At 33.6% G+C, this 19,583-nt stretch overlaps 1 protein-coding gene across 1 annotated transcript; it reads right to left on the bottom strand.

Moving 5' to 3' along the window:
- Positions 1 to 3,346: 3,346 nt before the first annotated feature.
- LOC139488294 (eukaryotic translation initiation factor 3 subunit D-like) lies at positions 3,347 to 13,833 on the bottom strand. The gene is made up of 14 exons (XM_071273791.1): positions 13,638 to 13,833; positions 12,750 to 12,795; positions 11,926 to 12,065; positions 11,265 to 11,353; positions 10,736 to 10,802; positions 10,355 to 10,476; positions 9,607 to 9,739; positions 8,917 to 9,195; positions 8,466 to 8,545; positions 7,182 to 7,311; positions 6,411 to 6,553; positions 5,694 to 5,886; positions 4,871 to 5,005; positions 3,347 to 3,533 (listed from the first exon to the last, which is right to left on the bottom strand). The coding sequence occupies exons 1-13, from the start codon at positions 13,758 to 13,760 to the stop codon at positions 4,874 to 4,876; spliced, it is 1,677 nt and encodes a 558-aa protein (XP_071129892.1). The 5' UTR covers positions 13,761 to 13,833; the 3' UTR covers positions 3,347 to 3,533; positions 4,871 to 4,873.
- Between the last annotated feature and the right edge of the window lie 5,750 nt (positions 13,834 to 19,583).

Below are 19,583 nucleotides of genomic sequence, written 5' to 3'. Positions count from 1 at the left end.
AACTAAGTCCATTTATAAGTAAAATACGGAAAAATGGAAATTTATTTTTACAAAATTTTCTTCTTGATACTATCTTATGATCATAAACAAGCTTCTGTCCAAGTTTGGTAAAAATCAAGGATAGTTTATGAAAGTTATTAACATTTTAAAAACTTTAACCACAGAGTGAATGTAATGTTTCCTCGCAGAAAAACTAAGTCCATTTATAAGTAAAATATGGAAAAAATGGAATTTTATTTTTACTTCTGGATACTTTCTTATGATCATAAACAAGCTTCTGTCCCAGTTTTGTAGAAATTCAGTATAGTTTAAGAAAGTTATTTAAATTTCAAAAACTTTAACCACAGAGTGAATATTTGTGGACGTCGCCGACGACGGAATGTAGGATTGCTTAGTCTCGCTTTTTCGACTAAAGTCGAAGGCTCGACAAAAATGTGGTGATTGCCAATGAGAAATCTCTTCACAAGACCAAATGATACAGAAATTAACAACTATATGTCACCGTATTACTTATTGTATGCAAGATACGGATACAATCTTTGCTCTTACTCCTGAATTATGTGTGCTTAGTGGAGAAGCAGCAATACCGATTTTCAATTCTTTTTTGAAAAACTCCACACAAATTTCAGAAAACCATGGGATAGATCAAGTTATTTGTTACATAGCTTTTGCCGTTGGTAGTTCAATATCAACTTATATAGTTTTGGATCATTTAAAATACATTGTTGATCTTTGGCAGTTTTATGACATGGAATAACCATACTGGACCTTCCAGTTTGTAATAACATTTTCTTATGGCATGGACAAAAATAAAATGCTTCGCTGAGCACAGACTGATACGACCGAAGTGGTCGAACCCTAAACAGTTGGGCAAATTAGGACACATTATTCAAGCTTGATACTGAATAGGATCTGAATTTGGATTTTGATCAAATTTTTGCCATAATATAGGTTTCTGACACAAAATAAATGTGGTCAAATATTTTACAAATTTAATGCGCAATACTGTGCAATTGAAGATTTCTTGAAACTTTGCAATTTGAAATTTGAACCAGATGCTCTGCAGGGCGCAGCTTTATACGACCACAGAGTTCGAACCCTGAACATTGGGGCAAGTATGGACACAATATTCAAGTTTGATACTGTCTGAATTTGGATTGTGATCACATTTTTTACATATAGGTTTCTGACACAAAATAAATATGGTCAAAGATCTTACAAATCTATTGCAAAATAATGTTCAATTGAAGGTTTCTTCTTTCTTCTTGAAAGTTTTCAAAAATTTGAAATTTGAAAAAAAAATCCTAAGCTGTTGGCACCATAACCCTCAAAATGAATCCCAACCTTTTATTTGTAATATTAAACATTGAGGTACAATTTCAGAGCAATCAAAATACTTATAAACAAGTTTTTATCCTGAAACAAGTAAAATGCTTGTTTTGGGCCCCTAATTTCTTAACGGTTGAAACCATCATCCCCAAAATCAATCCCAACCTTTCTTAAGAGGTATTGAACCTTTTTGAAAAATTTCAGAAATCTATTCACTTAAACTAAAGTTATTGTCCGGAAACCAAATGTGTCTTCGGACGACAACACAGACAACATGACACCATTATACAATCTCAAAACTTTTTTTACTTTCGTATAAAAATAGAAATAAGAAACGCCAACAAATGACAATTACTGAGCAACAGGCTCCCGACTTGGGACAGGTGCATTAAATTGCAGAGGGTCTAAGTTTGGAAGATGTACTTTATCAGATGATCTTCATCAGTTAATAATTACATTAGATGTATGTTTCATTATAATACGTTATTCTTATTGGCTACACTGCAATCTCACATTATTCCTTAAGCAACTTCGTTACACAATAAAACTTATCATTCATTATGACATGTGGTCTCACAATAAAGTGCACAGGCAAATTAGATAAAAACTTGATAAAAATCGTGTTTTTATGATCCTTGCTAAAAAATTTAAATATAAGTATTGCATGCTTCTTTTTGTAACTTCATAGGGTTGTAAAAGCATTGACCTTGCGCACATTTTTAGAATGAAGCGCTTCTGTTCCTCATACAAATTGTACTTCCGTGAACACTTTTACACCCCAATGAAGTTACAACCAGGTGCTCCGCAGGGCGCAGCTTTATACGACCCCAGTGGTTGAACCCTGAACAGTTGGGGCAAATTTGGTCACAATATTCAAGCTTGATTCTGTCTGAATCTGGATTGTGATCAAATTTATGACATAATATAGGTTTTTGTCACAAAATTAATGTGGTCAAAGATATAACAAATCTATTACACAAAACTGTGCAATTGAAGATTTCTTCTTGAAACTTTTCAAAATTCGAAATTTGAAAAATTTTGAAAAAAAAGGAAGCCCTTCAAAAATCGTAAACAAAAAATCCCCCCACCCAACTTTTTGAAACCCCCTTGGAGCAATAACCCTTAAACTCAATCCCATGCTTTCCATTGCAGTATTGAACCTTGTAGTACAATTTCAGAGAGATCCATACAATTACACATATGTTATTGTCTTGAAACTAGAAAAATGCTTGTTTTGACTCCTTTTTGGCCCTTAATTCCTAAACTTTGGCCCCATAACCCCTAAAATGAATCCAAACCTTCTACTTGTGGTTTTAAACATGGTGATATGATTTCAGAGCAATTGAAATACTTCTACACAAGTTGTTATCCTGAAACTAGAAAATGCTTGTTTTGGGCCCCTTTGGGCCCCTAATTCCTAATCGGTTGGGACAATCATCCCCAAAATCAATCCCAACCTTCCTTTTGTGGTATTGAACATTCTGAAAAAATTTCACGAAGATCTAGTCACTAAAACTAAAGTTATTATCCGCAAACCAATGTGTCTTCGGACGACGACGACACAGACAACGACATCATACCATTATACGATATCATACCATTATACGATCCCAAAATTTTTTTGGGGTCGTATAAAAGCAAGCATTCAATTCTTAAGTGTAAAAAAACACTTAGTATCTCATGAAAGTTACAGGACTTCTTGAACAACTTTCATGTGTACACTTAATATGAGTATGTGGTGTTTTTTTTTTTTATTTAATCAAATTGGCCGATAACCAAACATACCAAGTTTAAAATTCATGGAACAGTACCGTAAATCCAGAAATCATTGCAATACTTTAAAATTGCCATAGTTGGACAGCAGACACAAATGACAGTTTAATTATTGCAATTTCAGAAAATTTGCATAAATATAATGCCATCAATATTTAAAATTCCTATTTTGTAGCAGTTTTTGTAATAATAAAAACATTGCAATCATTTCTGAATTTATAGTAACTAAAGCTTAAAATTCTAATTCTTTCAAATGATCTTTATTTCATCTTAAAAAGATCTGTAAATGGTCTTCACTTCACCCAAATGTACATTAAATATAATTCTTGAACAAATTATTCCATTAATCATTAATAATTTAGCACTTCATTTAATCTGTCCTCCTCCATCGCCATGTTCTGTTATCAAAAACGTATCTATGATCTTGTGACCTAAAAAAAAAATATAGAAAAATTCATATACTATACAAACATTTTTTATTTAGAATTCTAATACCATTAAAAAAAGATGAGTTCCTCCAGCTTCCAAAAAATATAAAGTTGATATATTGTTATGAAGGTAAATAAAGATTGAAATAAACAATTAATTTCCCCATAGGAGACAACGGTAGCCTTTTTCGAGATACAGACTTTAGAAAGTTGATTTTCTTAACGAAACCTTGCTAGAATCAAAGAAAAGTTATTATGACAGTATTTTTTGGTCCAAAAAATATAGGTTCGCGTTGCTTTTCTTAGCGTATTTTGTACTTATCTCCCATGCCTATCAATTTTGCCCTTAAAAATACGTGTCTTGTCCTAGCGTTGAAAAGTCATCTCAGTGCCTTTAGGGCTAAGGAATAATTTTTATTTTGCCTTTTGTATAAAGCAGAGTGCACGAAGTCTCTAATAATAAAAAACAACGGGCGCACATATCGACCAATCAGGATAAGTCATACTCTTAATTCTGAATACCATGTTATGCTCATAAAATGGCTGCGCCCATAAAATCTAATGGTGTATTGTAACCTTAAGGGTAAAGTACTGTAATGCATATCATTGCGAGATTGTAAAGCTATGGCATAGCAGAACAAGCACAAGTATATTAAGAGAATTATGTTGACATTATAGTTCACTTTTCAGAAAAAAACAGTGATGTTAACAACATTAAAGTCAAACATTAAACATAATTGAAGGAGAACATGAAAATGTATCTAACTAAGGAAAGATAATCCAGTCTGTTATCTCCTACTTGCTTATCAAATTAAATGATACAGTTCCAAGAAAATTTCCTGCAGTTATGTCAGATTTCTAATTTGATGTTAAAAAGAATAATTCATATGTACAACATTGAACATTTTAATTTCTTTGTTGTCAAACTAGGATTTTATTCACAAGAGCTATTTTCTAAGTCATTCAATCTTTGCTAAAATTTACAATATTCATGCATGTACATTTATGTACTTTCAGAATTCAGCACTTTTCCTAACTTGTGACCAAATTATAAATGCTTAATGATGTGTTAAAACAGCAATTATGATAGAATTTGGCAAATTTTAGTAACCAGCAAACAAATGTACGAAAGACATTCTTAACCAAAACCAAACTTACAATGGAAGTTATTCCTTATCTGGTCTTCCAAATACAAATTAATTGATTTTAGTCTACAATGTCTTTCAAAGCAATATTTAAAAAAAAATGTAAAATTTGCAAAATTGTCTTCAGAAAAAGATTTTGTCCGACAAATGCTATTTTTTTGTTTCAAAAGATCATTCAATAACAGAAGTGCCTACATTTTATTTTTCTTTCTCATCACCGCTATCATCATCATCACTGTCATCATCATCATCATCGTCACTGTCATCATCATCGTTATCTTCATCTGATTCAAAGGTATCATCAGGAATATCATAAATTCTTATGACAGGCTACAAAATACAATAAGACATTCCATAACTACAAAGATTATTACAAACAACATTTAAAATCAGTCATTTAAACAATCATTGAAGTTTTTGAATAAACTATCAAAAGAAGCATATACATTTTTATCACATAACTTTGTAATGTGGCATTATAATATGTGTTTGTATAATTTAGTTCATGGATTAGGAAATAAGAAGTTTCAGGAAATTAGATATTGAACATTTCAGCTTCAAATTCATTAATCACGGCTCAAAACATCTCTAAGAAGGGTATACATCTTGGATGGGGAAAATGATGTGTAGTTGCATATCGTTAAAATCAATTTAAATTATATGACAAGAAAATGAGAATATTACACTTGCTTTGAACTACACCAACATGCCGAGCCTTATTTTCAAAGTTCATGTTCACAAGGCATCAGTCAGTAGTAAGAAATGTAATCCTACCAACACTCATTATTCTGAATATGTGCTGAGCACTCTTTGATTGTACTCCTAAATGCTGCACTGAGAGCAGAAAGCAGCAAATACCAACTTTTAAGTCTATGATTTGACTGGTAAGGGAATAAGCCCAGGACCTCTAACACTAAAGGCAAGGGCTTTATCCCAAGACCATCTCTACATCTTCTAAATTCATCATTTTTGGTAATTTCAAATCAGGGATCAAGCAGACTTAGTGATTCCTTCTTACCTTGTTTGGATCTTTCATAATGAGATATTTTCCTTGTTTCAGTTTCATACATGTGTCTATAATACATCTTAATATACCCCAAGCATTGTCCATATTCAGATTTATCTGGTTAGCAAATTCTGTAGGTTTAAATTGTTGGGTACCTAAGATTATATGTTTTGATGTATCTCTGACACTTAATCGAGAAACATATCTGAAAAAGAAAATAAAATAATTATCAAATGGTTATTCAGTTATAATATTCAAAAATGTAACATAATATCATTTGAAGTGACTTGCATAAAAATAAAATACAGAAACATGTCTCCATTGAGTCCACCAAAACTTTTCTGAGAGACCTTGAATTCCAAAAAAAATTCTTTTGATAATAATAGACTTTCTTTTCATTGGATTCAAATACTGGTAGCAAAATTGACTTCTGATGTATGAAATAGAACTACAAAAGTATCTTCAACATTCTTGCATTTAAGGTTACATTTATTAATTTTCCGATCTTATCCTCCTTCAACACAAATAGTGGGAGAGAAGATTTTATTCCTTCTTTTTTTTTTGCAACATTATTTCATATCCAGATTAAGGAATGAAAGGATTTAAATATTCATAATGGAATTTAATTTAACATATTTATAAATTAAATTAAAAAAAAGAGATTGAAAGAAAACTGAAACAATATATCCAATGTGACCTTAAATTAACACAAATAAATGTGGAACTAACCCAAATTTAATTTGGTCAGATCCAGCTAACATTGAACACACAGTCCACTTTGCTAGTTTACAGCTGTTATTTTTCAGCTCAGTAGCCAATACAGCACCTCGTTGTGTGTCCAACTTACTTCTCCAATCTACTCCTCCACAGTACTGAAATTGATATAATCATTCTAGTAATGTGTTAATAAGATGCAATATTCCTATTTAGAAAGTAAAAAGATCTGTCCTTTCTAAACTTATAGTGCATAAATATTATCTACCTGTACAATTTGCATTGTGTGAGTGAGTTGTCTTTTTTTGTTATTTTGTGGTGAAGAATCTAAATTTGTCATCAAATATCTTTACTCATGTCTCTTTAAAGTACATGTGTTTTTTCCACAAATTAATTGTTGATTACTTTAAGGTGGTAACAAACATCTGGACTAAAATTAATTTGGCTCGTTTAATTTTCATAAAATCTTTTGACAATATAAAAATTTCAAAAAACATGAACCAATCACTTTCTTGGAAAAAATTCATTGGATATATAGCAGTTTGACAAACATTAATTTTGATCATTGAGAAGCTTAATATTTCCTTATCAATACAACGTGATTTAAACTTCAGCTGATTTTACAGTTATCTTCCCTAAAGTGTTATGTACCACCTTAATCAATGGGAAACATATTTTTTTATTCAGAAAGAAAGTTGTGTTAGAAATATTCTTATTTTATGGTTTTGATCATAACATTAAATAAAATCTAAATCCTGAAAGGAAAGTCTATATGGGGAAACTTACCCGAGAGTCCCATTCATTAAGAGTTTTTATATTGCAGAATTGTACTTCTCCCGACGTACCCGTCATCACAGCATCATGCTCACATCGACATATCAACTCTATATCATTTCCTAATTTATAACATCTATACCTAAACACAACAATAAAAAAAAAAAATTTATACATGTATCTGAAAATAGGTCATAACATATGTGACTGATTTGAACTAGTCTTGTATAATCATGATAATATTTAAGATGGTTTAGCTTCATGTATATTGTTTTGGAATACAATGTAATTCAACATTTATAAATATAAAGAACAAATGCAATGACATTAATTTATGAACTATGAGATATAACACTGTCCTTAGAATTTTGTTAGATTAATAAGTAAATTGAAACTTCATTTTATTGGTGATTTGGGTAAAACAAGTGAAACTGCAAGCTACTGCTTATTGACGATACCCCACCGCAAGTGGATAATATTAATAGTGTAAAAATATGAAAGTGTTCGGTAAACAGTAAGTTGTCGAGTGATGACTCTGAAAACACATCACACAGTAAAGCTGACTTATATAAACCCTGAAACAAAATTTCAGAAATCCTTGTATTGTAGTTCCTGAGAAAAATGTGACGAAAGTTTTCAATTGGCTATCATGTGTAAAATCATACAAGTGTTCGGTAAACAGAAAGTTATATAGTGATGAATCTGAAAATGCATAACACGGTAAAGCTGACTTATATAAGCCCTGAAACCTAATTTCAGAAATCCTTGTATTGCAGTTCCTGAGAAAAATGTGACGAATTTTTTTAACTTGGCTATCATGTGTAAAATCATACAAGTGTTTGGTAAACAGGAAGTGGTCGAGTGATGAATATGAAAACGCATCACACGGTAAAGCAGACTTATATGAACCCTGAAACCAAATTTCAGAAATCCTTGTATTATAGTTCCTGAGAAAATTGGACGAAAAATATTCATGGGACGGATGGACTGATGGAAGGATGGATGGACAGACAGGTAAAACAGTATACCCCCCCCCCCTTTTTTCAAAGCAGGGGTATAATGAAAATATTGCCTCTCATGCATTCTATTTTTGCCATTTCATTTTAACAACTTTAAAACCAGTTGTAAAATATTCATTTTTCCTAGTGAAGAAACCAAATTAGTTTTCTTATTCACAAGTAAATAAAATATTCAGATTTAAATAAATAATTGTAAATTTCTGTCCTGATAAGATTTTTTTCTTCTTTTGAAAACTTAAGCATGTTCAGCTAGTTTAATGTTTTAGAGTGAACCTACCTATAACCTACAGATGCTACATTTGCATCTTCATCAGTAGCAAATGGATTGGGATTCTCAAATTCATGCTTTTCCTCTCCCTGGTAAAACACAATAATTGCAAAAATCAATAACTGATATATGTAAAACAGATAGGGGCTAATCTAGTTAACATTTTCAACTTAACACAACATTTTTACTCTTGACCTAGAGGGGATTTAAAATCCAATGAATGATTTGGAAACAAAATTTTCAAAGCTGTGTGTTCTAATTCTATTTTATCCAATTAGTCATCCTATGTCATTGCTTATTCTCTACAAAGCTGCAGATATATCATTTTTCATGTAGTTAATAGAGAAACCAAACATTTCAGGATTTCTTACATTTGTTTTTTCTTCTAGATTTTAAAGATTAACCACAAATTTCAAAATTATTGTCTGTTAAATTTTAATTTCTATTTGTAGACACGTACCTGTTTTAAGACCTGTTGAGAAAAGTTATGATTGATAAAAGTAGCTTCTAATGCCAGGTTTCTTGGTGTATTTATACTGTTGCCCTCATCCTGTGGCGGTTCAGTAGCAGTCTCACTGACAGACAATAAGTCAAATTCAGAGTCATCTCTTTTGTCAAAGAAAAGTTTCTTTCCTACTCTCTGTACTATAATATCCCAGGAGTATGTAGATCTTGTACAACACATGAGGGTAGCAAGTATGGCATCTGTAGCAAACACATTACCCTTGGTCTTTGCCAACTGAAATTAAATTATTCACATTAAATACTTGTATAGCTACATGTACTGCTGATTTATTAATTTTCGTGGATTGAAATTTTCATGGATATTTGATATCGCAGTTTTATCAATATCGGCACAAAAGCCAAGCTATATAAAATTTGATCTTCTTTGAAATTTACACTTTGTTCTTCATAAAATACCTATTAAATCTGCTAAAACAGGGTACCCATAGAATATCTATTTTGTTTATTCAAATCGATATGATTTCTGACTTCTACTCTTTACTGTGTGTGAAAATCTAAGCTAAATCAAAATTTTAAAAAGAACAAAACATATTATATAAACTTGAGTAATAGATTCAGACACTACTAAAATTGTTTCTTTTCGAAAACAAGAAGTTGTTTCACTTTATCAATGGCTGTATATTACCTGTCTTATGATTGGATCATCAGTTGTAGTAACTTTATGGAAGATTCGATCAACTCGTTTCAATTTCTTCTCATTCTTAGTTGTAACTCTATCATAAACTTTGTCATAGTATTCCATTTTACCACACTTAACACTGTAAATATAAAATGGATTAGCCTAAAACAGGTTAAGATAACTCACTACTTGACTTCATACAATACACGGCAGTTTGGATAATCCTATTTCTTTACATTCAAATTCAAGGGACATAATTCTATAAATAAATTAAAGAATATAAAAAGTATTCCTCTTTAAACTTAAAAGGACCACGACTTTATATAAAGCAGGGTTCTCGCTAAGGATTTTTGAAGGGGAGTCCAGGGACTCATCATTTTTAGCCATGATAAGTCCAACAAAAAGAAGAAAATATTTTATTGCAATATAATGTACTATTTTAGTCTTCATTTCCAAACAGAGCAATGAAATGACTTTAAATTCAGATCTCTTTTACACTTTTGTTATAAAATGATGATATTTGTGTTTAACTGTGTTCAGTTTATACAAAATATTTCAATCTTGATGCATCTGTTGACTCACCAATTTTGAAAATGGTGAATCCAGACAGAGTTTGATGAGTCCAGGACTCATGGACTCGCCTTAGTGACAACCCTGTATAAAGTCAAACCTAAATAAATCAATGTATACCAAAACTCAGCTCAATATTTCCATCAAAAACTGAAAAATTCTAAAAAAAAATATATGTACTTACAGATCTTCAGGTTCGTCCAATGTCGGCAAACTGAGTTTGGTAAGACGTGGAAAGTCCATGTCCTCAACAACAGCCCAATTATCTTTCACTTGGACAGATGCATCTCTGTGTCTGATTGGAGCCTTAAAATAATAACACAAGTCTTGACATGAAAGAAGAAAGGTTTGATATTGAATCAGTTACTAAGTCAGCCATCTAAAAATTATGCAAAACAATAAAATTTGAATAAATACTGCACAACTTTTAACATAATTTTATGACAAAATATTACTTAAATCCAGAATAAGAATTTTATTTAAATATGGAAATTATTGCTTTATGCTTGAACTGGATGATTAATTTTCTTTTAAATAAACTGAACCGTTTCTACTTTTTCAATACCTTTTGTCTATTTTCTTGTTGTTTACCAAACTGTTTCTGCCATTTCCTCAACAGACGCTGACGATCCCTGTAAAAGTATCATTATTGTCATCATTCAGTTTTACTTGCATATTTAAACATTCAGTGTTTGACGAGAAAAGAATATTAAAAATCCTCAAACATTTATCCTACATTAAACAAGGCGGCTAGCAAAGTATCTTTTACTAGAAATGCTTACTTTGCCCCTATTCAAATGCATTGGTATAGAAAGACAAGATGAAGATTTCATGACACTTTAAATTGTGAATGGTATTTACTCCTTTGTTTTTCCAGTAAGGTGTGCTGTTTACTCTCTGTTAAATATGTAAGTCTTTAGAACTTGCTGCAAAATTATTTTTTTGGTTTTAGTCAGTTTGCGAAAAATTCCTTTATACATATATCAATCAATATAATCCCCCAATCGAGGTAATTTTATCCAAAGAAAAATCTAATTTTATTAGAAAAAAAGCATTCAAGACAAATAACCCTCAAGTTTAAGTAATATCTGTACCTTTCTCTACTTTTCTGTGTTTTAGACAACACCTGCATACTAGCTTGAGCTTGTTGTTGCCTTCTTTCTCTTTCCTTTCTTTGTTTATTCTGCAAAAAAAATGTATTTATAATTTCAAACGTTGTGCAACAAATTTTAGGTCCTTTCACTGTATTTAAACAAACTGAGGCAATGGATTATTGTAAAATATTTGTTCGTTTACTTGGGTGAATATAATCAATACTAGATGGTTTGTTACTTGAAATAGCAGATATGTGGTTAAATTTGATAAGAATTCTTATTTGTAGGACTTCAAAAATAAAGTCTGAAGATTGAATATTATCATGATGATGTTACAACAATGAGACAGTCCACTTATCGGTAATATTGTTGTCTCATAATGATTCCATCATTTTTTATTTGCAGACAAATATCAAATAGCAATATTAAGCTATTGATGTCTTAAAAACACACAAACTTTTGACAACATGTGCTCTTCATGACAATGTGAGAAAAGGATTATAAAAACAACCTGCAAAATTGTCACATGACTGTTTTATACTGAGGGTTTTTGTTTCAGCAATATTCTTTTAACCACATAAGTAAAGCTTAGTTTTGTACTCAGCAAAACAATTATACTTCATAATTTGTTTTAGAACCCTGTTTCAATATGTTTTCATACCTGTTGATAAACTCTTCTTCCTCTTTGGTACACTGGTTTCTGAACCTTAGCTGTATCAACAAGTTGGAAACTGTTCTCATCCTCTTCATGGTAGTAAGCATACTGGCTTCCTAATCCTCCAAATGAAGAACTGTATTTCCCTGTGCAATACAAATATTTAGAGCTGTTGTTTATACATATTAACATAAATCTGCAGTGTCTAAAAGACTTTTAATACACACATCATTACTTACGTATAGATAAAATATTAGTGAAGATGTTGTTTTTCTACCTCCATATCAACACAAATAAAACGGGGAGAAGATGGAGATCCATTGTAGACTTTACATACAAAAGGAATGTTTGACATAGACAGTGTCTAATTCTTCTAGGAAACTGATACTCAAGTAAATGCATCAATTGATTTTTCCAAAATGATGTTATATATATATAAAGCAAAGAGAGAAAAAACCTATTTTTTTTAACAATCTATATCTAAAGAAATGTGTTTCTTTAATAAATTAAAGCTTTTATTTTGATACTCTAAATTAAAAAAATCAACAAATGCTTACTTCGACTTATTGCATGATCATGTTAACCATAATACTTAGTACTTTTTTTTATTATTTGATTATTGAACTGCTACTTATATATTGTATTTAATTTTGTATGCCATAACCATTTAATGTAAATGTGTTTGTGCTAATAAAATATTGTCTATTGTCTACTATATTCTGATTGAAATTTAGCTGAACACCTGCACTCCAAATAAAAATAGGTGCAAATCTGATAAATACATGTACTATTATATAAAACATAACCGTTCTACTTAGATAAACCAATACCTAAATATCTTTTGTCTTGATAGGTTGCTCCAGTCCAATCAGAAACCTAAAAATAAAGCACCATGAGAGATTATATAATTCATGTATAATATGGTTATTATTCAAACTGCAGCTCTAGACATAAATGATATTAGTGACATTACAGAAATTTTGTTCAAATTTCCTAAATCAAAGACTGGAATTTTAAATGTGACCTCATCAGGCATGCTTCTGTCCAACTTTCGTAAAACTTCATGAAGGTTTGACAAAATTATTGATATTAAAATAACCACATATTGAACCTAAATGTTGACGCCGCTGAAAAAATCTAGGTTCGCTATTTCTTTTTTTCGCGTTATAAATGTCGCAGGCTCGGCTAAAATTCAAAGCACATATCGGATCTCAGCTGATTATGAATTTCTTTAAACAAATGGAAAGTAAGAAGAATTACCAGGAGATTCAGAATTTGACCGAAAGAAAATAAACAAATATATAATACGGCACTATTTGATCGGAAATAGATTTCGTCACTTTTATAAGCAATTACAAGCTATTGAAGATTGATTTACAACACTGATGTGTTTTAAACCAGATCTTTTTAATGGAGATATTTTTTTTTTATAAAATTCAAGTGTACGCCCGGGCGTTTTGACGTAAATGTAGCTACGCCCCTGGAAGCCCCTAGATTGGCACCAAAGGCAAAGACCAAGTCAGCAAGTGCCAACTTGTTAAGCACCATCGATCTTAATTGATTATTTTACACATTATGTCTAAACCATTCACCAGATGGAACAAAACTGATCTGCTGTTTGATACTCCAGGAACTTTCCTGGATCATTCTGACAATCCTTCCCTCCCCCTTTTTTAAAGTTACAATATGTTGACAACTTATTCATTACAGTACTCTACCTTTCCGAGCCGATCTCCCTTTGAAAAGGGCTGATATGGCATGTCCTTAAATTGTTCAGGAATAGCACAAGGACCCCATCCAACGGGGTTATCTTGAATTTGTGGGGGATTAAAATATGCCATATTTCTACCGGCAAAACGTGATCGTCTTTCAGCCTCGTTTTCAGACTAAACTAATAACCGAAAAGATTCGGTGAAAACGAACAACAAAGACAAGCCAAACATCTCTGTCAGCCACAAAACTGAAGAGGCCAAAACTATATCTGCCGACTACTCGCCAAGAACAATAACAAACGAGGACCCTACCAAACTCCACGGAATACCTCTAATATACAGCCATCCAAACAAGAAAGCTGCTACAGGAGCATGTCAACAGAAATCTGATAACACCCGAAAGATATGGAATGGAACAAAAAAGGCACATGTACAACACCCTGGTCCAAGTGCACCATTACCACCAAGACAACACTACTATGTCAGAAGACTAGAGTCACAAATCCCTCCAACGCACCACCCTGTTAATCAACAACCGTTATACAACATGGCAACAGGTGCAGCTTGTGGAAACAACCCTTTTTTAGTGCAGAGCAATCCCCAACGAAACAACATCAACCAATTTTAGACACTAAGGACAAATCCATCAGCATAGCCTCATACAACTGTAAAAATATCAAAACATGTGGACACTCCATTAGCGAAATTCTACAGGAAAATGACATCATCTTAATTCAGGAACATTGGCTTTTTCATTCTCAAATACATATGATCTCTGATATTAACTGTAACGTAAACTTTGCAGCCAAGGGGGTGGATATGAACGAACCAATTCTTCCAGTATCCATGCCCAGAGGATACGGTGGCGTGGGAATCATTTGGAACACAAACATAAATCATCTCATTAGACCTCTTGACGACGGATCGGAAAAAATACAGTGTATTGAACTTGAGAACTCGGTTAGGCGAATACTGGTTGTTAGCGTGTATCTACCATCAAACGGGAGCAAAAACCATCAAATAGAATATCAAGAGTGCATAGATGAACTGCACGAGATATGCCAAAAATACATCAGTACTCACCACATTATTATAGGTGGAGACATTAACGAAGACCTTAATGCTGGAAAACCAACGAACAAGAGAAAGGAGTACCTGAAGAAATTTATAAATGAAATTGAATTGAAATTTGATAACATTGGAAATACATTTATCAACTCGAAGGGGTGTGAATGCTCTGAAATTGACTATTTCCTACACAACATAACACCAGACATACTAGGGAAGGGAAAGTCAATCCTCAAATGCCAAACCAACGCCTCAGACCATTATCCAATCAGTATGAGTATAAACTGGAAGCATGAGAAACTTGATATGAACCAAAAAAAACGTCCGAAATCCAAAATTAAATGGGATAAGGTAGACAAGGATCTGTATAAAGCAATAACAGACAAAGAGGCACTGAAGCTGCAAGAATCAATTATTACAGATTCATTAGAGTCACAAGAAGTAGTTGAGCGGATGAATGATATACTCACAACAGCATCACAAAATTCATCAGGAAATAAAACAGTTTATCAATCAAGACCAAAGCTCAAAGTATGGAATAGTGACATAAAGAACGCCTTAAAGGAAAAACGGATCACGTACAACGAATGGCAAAAAGGTGGGAGACCAAACGATCCAGCAAATCCCCTAACACTCAAGAAAAAACAAGGAAAAAAGGAATTTAGGAAAACAGTACGCATAGCAGTAGCAAGGCAACTGGAGGCAGAAAAAGAGAGCATCATGGAAGCAAGATCGAATAACATGGAGGTCTTCCACAAACTAGTTCAAAAGAACCGCAGGAAGGGAATTGAACACATACAGGATATAAACGTTAATGGCGCCACATACTCGGGAGACAAAGTCATAGAAGGATTTAAGGAACACTTCTGTACTCTTTCTACACTTAAAGAAGAGGCCTTCAGCAACCCGGAGTACCACTCCCAAGTGGAAATGGAAATAAGCAATATCTGCAAACTGGTAGACCAAGAAACGATACGCCCTGTCATAGAAAATGATGTCCGTAAAGCTATTTCTACAATAAATAGAAACAAATCCGCAGACTACCATAATATAACCATCGAACATTTCATATATGCTGGAGATAATATCTTATCCGCCCTTACTCAACTCATCAATATCATATTCCTAGAAGGAGATATACCAACAATTCTGAAAATAGGACTGCTTTCTCCTGTATTTAAGAACAAAGGCAGCAAAAACGATGCATTAAACTACCGAGGAATAACTATTTTACCCGTAGAGAGCAAGATAATTGAGGCCATCATTAGAGATCGGGTACAACCAAAAGTGCAGAAGGTGCAAAACCCAACTCAAAGAGGATTCACCAAAGGATCCTCCCCGATGAATGCAGCACTACCTGTGGAGGAAATGTACCGAATTCTCCCGGAAAAAAAGCAAAACGGTTACCTAGTCTTGCTCGACGCAAAAGCTGCCTTTGACACTGTGGTGCACTCACATCTATTCCGCAGGGTATATCATGCTGGGATTCAAGACAGGACATGGACAATCATTAGGAGTCTTCATCAAAACGCAGAAAGTAGCATAAAATGGTCCGGAAAAACATCAGAGCGTTTCACAGTAGGCATGGGTGTCAGGCAAGGAGGCATACTGAGTACAGACCTGTACAAGTTATACATCAACCCTCTGTTAGACCACTTCCAAAACACAACCTACGGCATGACTATAGGGAATGTCAACACAAACAACACCGGATGCGCAGATGATATCGCAATATTGAGTATGCAGCCAGCTGATGCTCAAATTATGGTCAACATGGCCCTTGATTTTGCCAATTCAGAAGGATACCAGCTGCAGCCAAAGAAAAGTGTAGTAATTAAAATAAGCGGAAACAGCAATAACACCAAAATGGAAGAAGACAACCTGATGATGGGTAACACACCTATGCCTAATGTTGAGCAGGCTACACACCTTGGGATCATCAGAACTACAACTCGGAAGAACAATATACAAAGTAACACCAACGAAAATATAACAAAGGCAAGAAGGAGTGCATACAGCCTACTTGGAGCCGGGTTCCATGGACACAATGGTTTGGACCCTGAATCGCTACTGCATATCTACAAGACGTATATACTCCCTGTCCTACTATACGGAATGGAACTTCTAACCCCATCCGGTAAGCCTCTTGAACAACTTGAGATCTTCCAAAAAAGGATGCTTAAACAGATATTATCGCTGCCAACAAGATGCCCTGATCCAGCAGTCTACATACTCACAGGAATTCTTCCGGTTGAAGCCCAAATTCACATTAAGACGCTAACTTTCTTTAACAATATCTGCCATCAATCAGAAGAGAGTACCGAGAAAAAGCTTGCCAGAAGACAACTGACAGTCTGCAGTGAGGAAAGTAATAGTTGGTTCATACACGTCAACAAGTTGCTACGTCTATACGATCTCAGCGAAGCAAACACCTACTTGGCCAACCCAACAAAGAAAACTCAGTGGATCACATTGATAAAGAACGCTGTGATGAAATACTGGAGCATCAAAACTGTACAAATATCCGAACTATACTTGGGCCTAAAGTACCTGAGCAGTCAAAACCTCATCAAGGGAAAACTTCACCCAATCCTCCAACACAAGAGTCAATCCGCTCTAGACAATAGCAGAATCCCTACCAGATTACGCCTTATTACTGGAACTTATGTACTTCAAACAAAACGGATTCAATTCTACAGACAAGAAACAGACCCGACCTGCCTGCTTTGTGGGTTACAGGAGGAAACACTAGAACATTTTGTAATGCAATGCGAGAAGTTACAGTCCGTTAGAGCGGTGATACTTAAAGAGGTGAATGACATATGGCAAAATGAGATGAATAATACCATAAGGTTCCATGACCTGGACATTACAACGCAAATGCAATTGCTCCTCGACAGTGCAAAACTCATCAACCTAAATAGACATAACTCAGCCAGCGTAGCCCGTATGGAAAACCATTCCAGAAACCTTTTCTTCAAGTTGCACATAAAGAGAAATGTACTGTTGGACGAAAAGACTTAGAGGCACATCGTAGAAGATAAGCTAGCATGGAGAGGGGGAGGGGTAGGGATACCATTGACTCTGGGTCCTAAAGCACCGGATTGCCCACAGATTCATAGTGGACATACTTTTAGATTTTACCGTACATATACTTTTATCACAATGCAGTAATTTCGTATGAACACTGAACTTTTAGATTTTTAAGAGCAAACATTTTTTAAACATGGAGCTTTAAATACGTATTTTAACCAGGCAAAGTCGCTCTCTATATATATATTCCGTATGTGAGGACATTCTAGATTTTAGATTATAAGCGATTAATAAGAAGCCGTTTTTATATATTAACACAAAACCCCGTGTGGATAGACTTGTTTTAACATTGATAAAAATCGCCATGAACTTTTATTATAACATACATGAATTTTAAAATGTCGGGAGGTGTCGTTGCGGATTGCAAACATTATCTTTAGTGATATTCATATATGTAAATAATGTACATAATGGTGGAAGGATGATCCAAAAAATTCATGGATAAATTATGGTGATGGGACCCACAGACACAGCACCAATGTAAATAATGAGCACCGCCACCCAAAGCACCCGTTCAACACACAGAAACTGTGTGGTTCTCCTTTGAAGGGGGTAAAGATACAGAGGTAAGGTTCCCATTCAAGTATACCATGTACGATCATGTACCGTTATTAAAGAGGTTAACAACCTTAATTATAACCAATGAAGACTCAGGCACATTTGGACTATGATATATACTATAGTAGTCTCAGGTTTAACTAAATAAATATTAAAAATTTTGCCTTTTCTTCACTCGCATAATGATCATGCATCGATTCAATATTCCACTTTTCAATATTCCGTCCTTTGTTTTTAAAGGTTTACGTGTAGCTATATATATTATATATGTCAGTCGATGTAGGTTCACCGCTGCACAGTATAATTGTTGATCCCAAAGTCGCCACCGACACAGATATTTGATGTTGAAGTTTTTTGTTTTTTTTAAAGATGGATGAATGCTATATTCAATGATATGCCGTTTAAGTTGTCTAGAGATATTCCTTCACCAGATGGAGGACTGTAAACCAATCTAACTAAAATAGAGCTCATATATTTTAATTAGATTGACGGCAAACATCCCAGCTTGTGATGTAACTGTTCAAATTCATTTTTTTTATATAAATAAGGCCGTTTAATAGTTTTCTTGTTTTACATTGTTTTACATTGTCACATCGGGGCCTTTTATAGGTGACTATGCGGTATGGGCTTTGCTAGGTGCTGACTGACCTATGGGGAGGCCCGCTCCAGTCATGCTTCAGTGACTCCGCCTATATAATCAATCAAATTTTACCTACCAAAGGGGACACCGGGTCCTTCAGGGTCCCCTGGATCCGCCTATGCATTTGTTGCTCAATAAACAAACAAGTTCAGTAATCAGTAACAAATTGATATAAGAAGTATGAGTGCCAATGAGACAACTCTCCACCCAAGTCACAATTTGTAAAAAAAACATGCTTGGCCCTGTGGTGACTGCAGACAGAATTGCACCAAGAACTCAGTACAGTGTGACTCTTGCAATTCGTGGTACCACTATGACTGTCAACAGTTATCTTTACAAGACATCAATTTCTTGGTAACATCCAGCAGTTCTACGTTCTGTTGTTTGACTTGTTTGAGAGAAGAAGTAGGATCAACCTACTCTTATTCGTCTGGCTTACTTCGTCTTAATTTGGTAATTTAATTTTTTAATCTAAAAAAAATGTTAAATTGCTGAATTTTTCTTTTAAACTTTTGATGGTTAACTTTGTTAATTTGATTAATCGGCTTAATTTATTTTACAACTACGCGTGTCAATCTTTGTTAATTAATCTT

This window comes from Mytilus edulis, chromosome 9 (genome assembly GCF_963676685.1).
Source record: "Mytilus edulis chromosome 9, xbMytEdul2.2, whole genome shotgun sequence".
NCBI classification, from domain to species: Eukaryota; Metazoa; Mollusca; class Bivalvia; order Mytilida; family Mytilidae; genus Mytilus; species Mytilus edulis.
The sequence above is the reverse complement of the archived record's forward strand: the minus strand, read 5'-3'. Positions and strand labels throughout refer to the sequence as shown.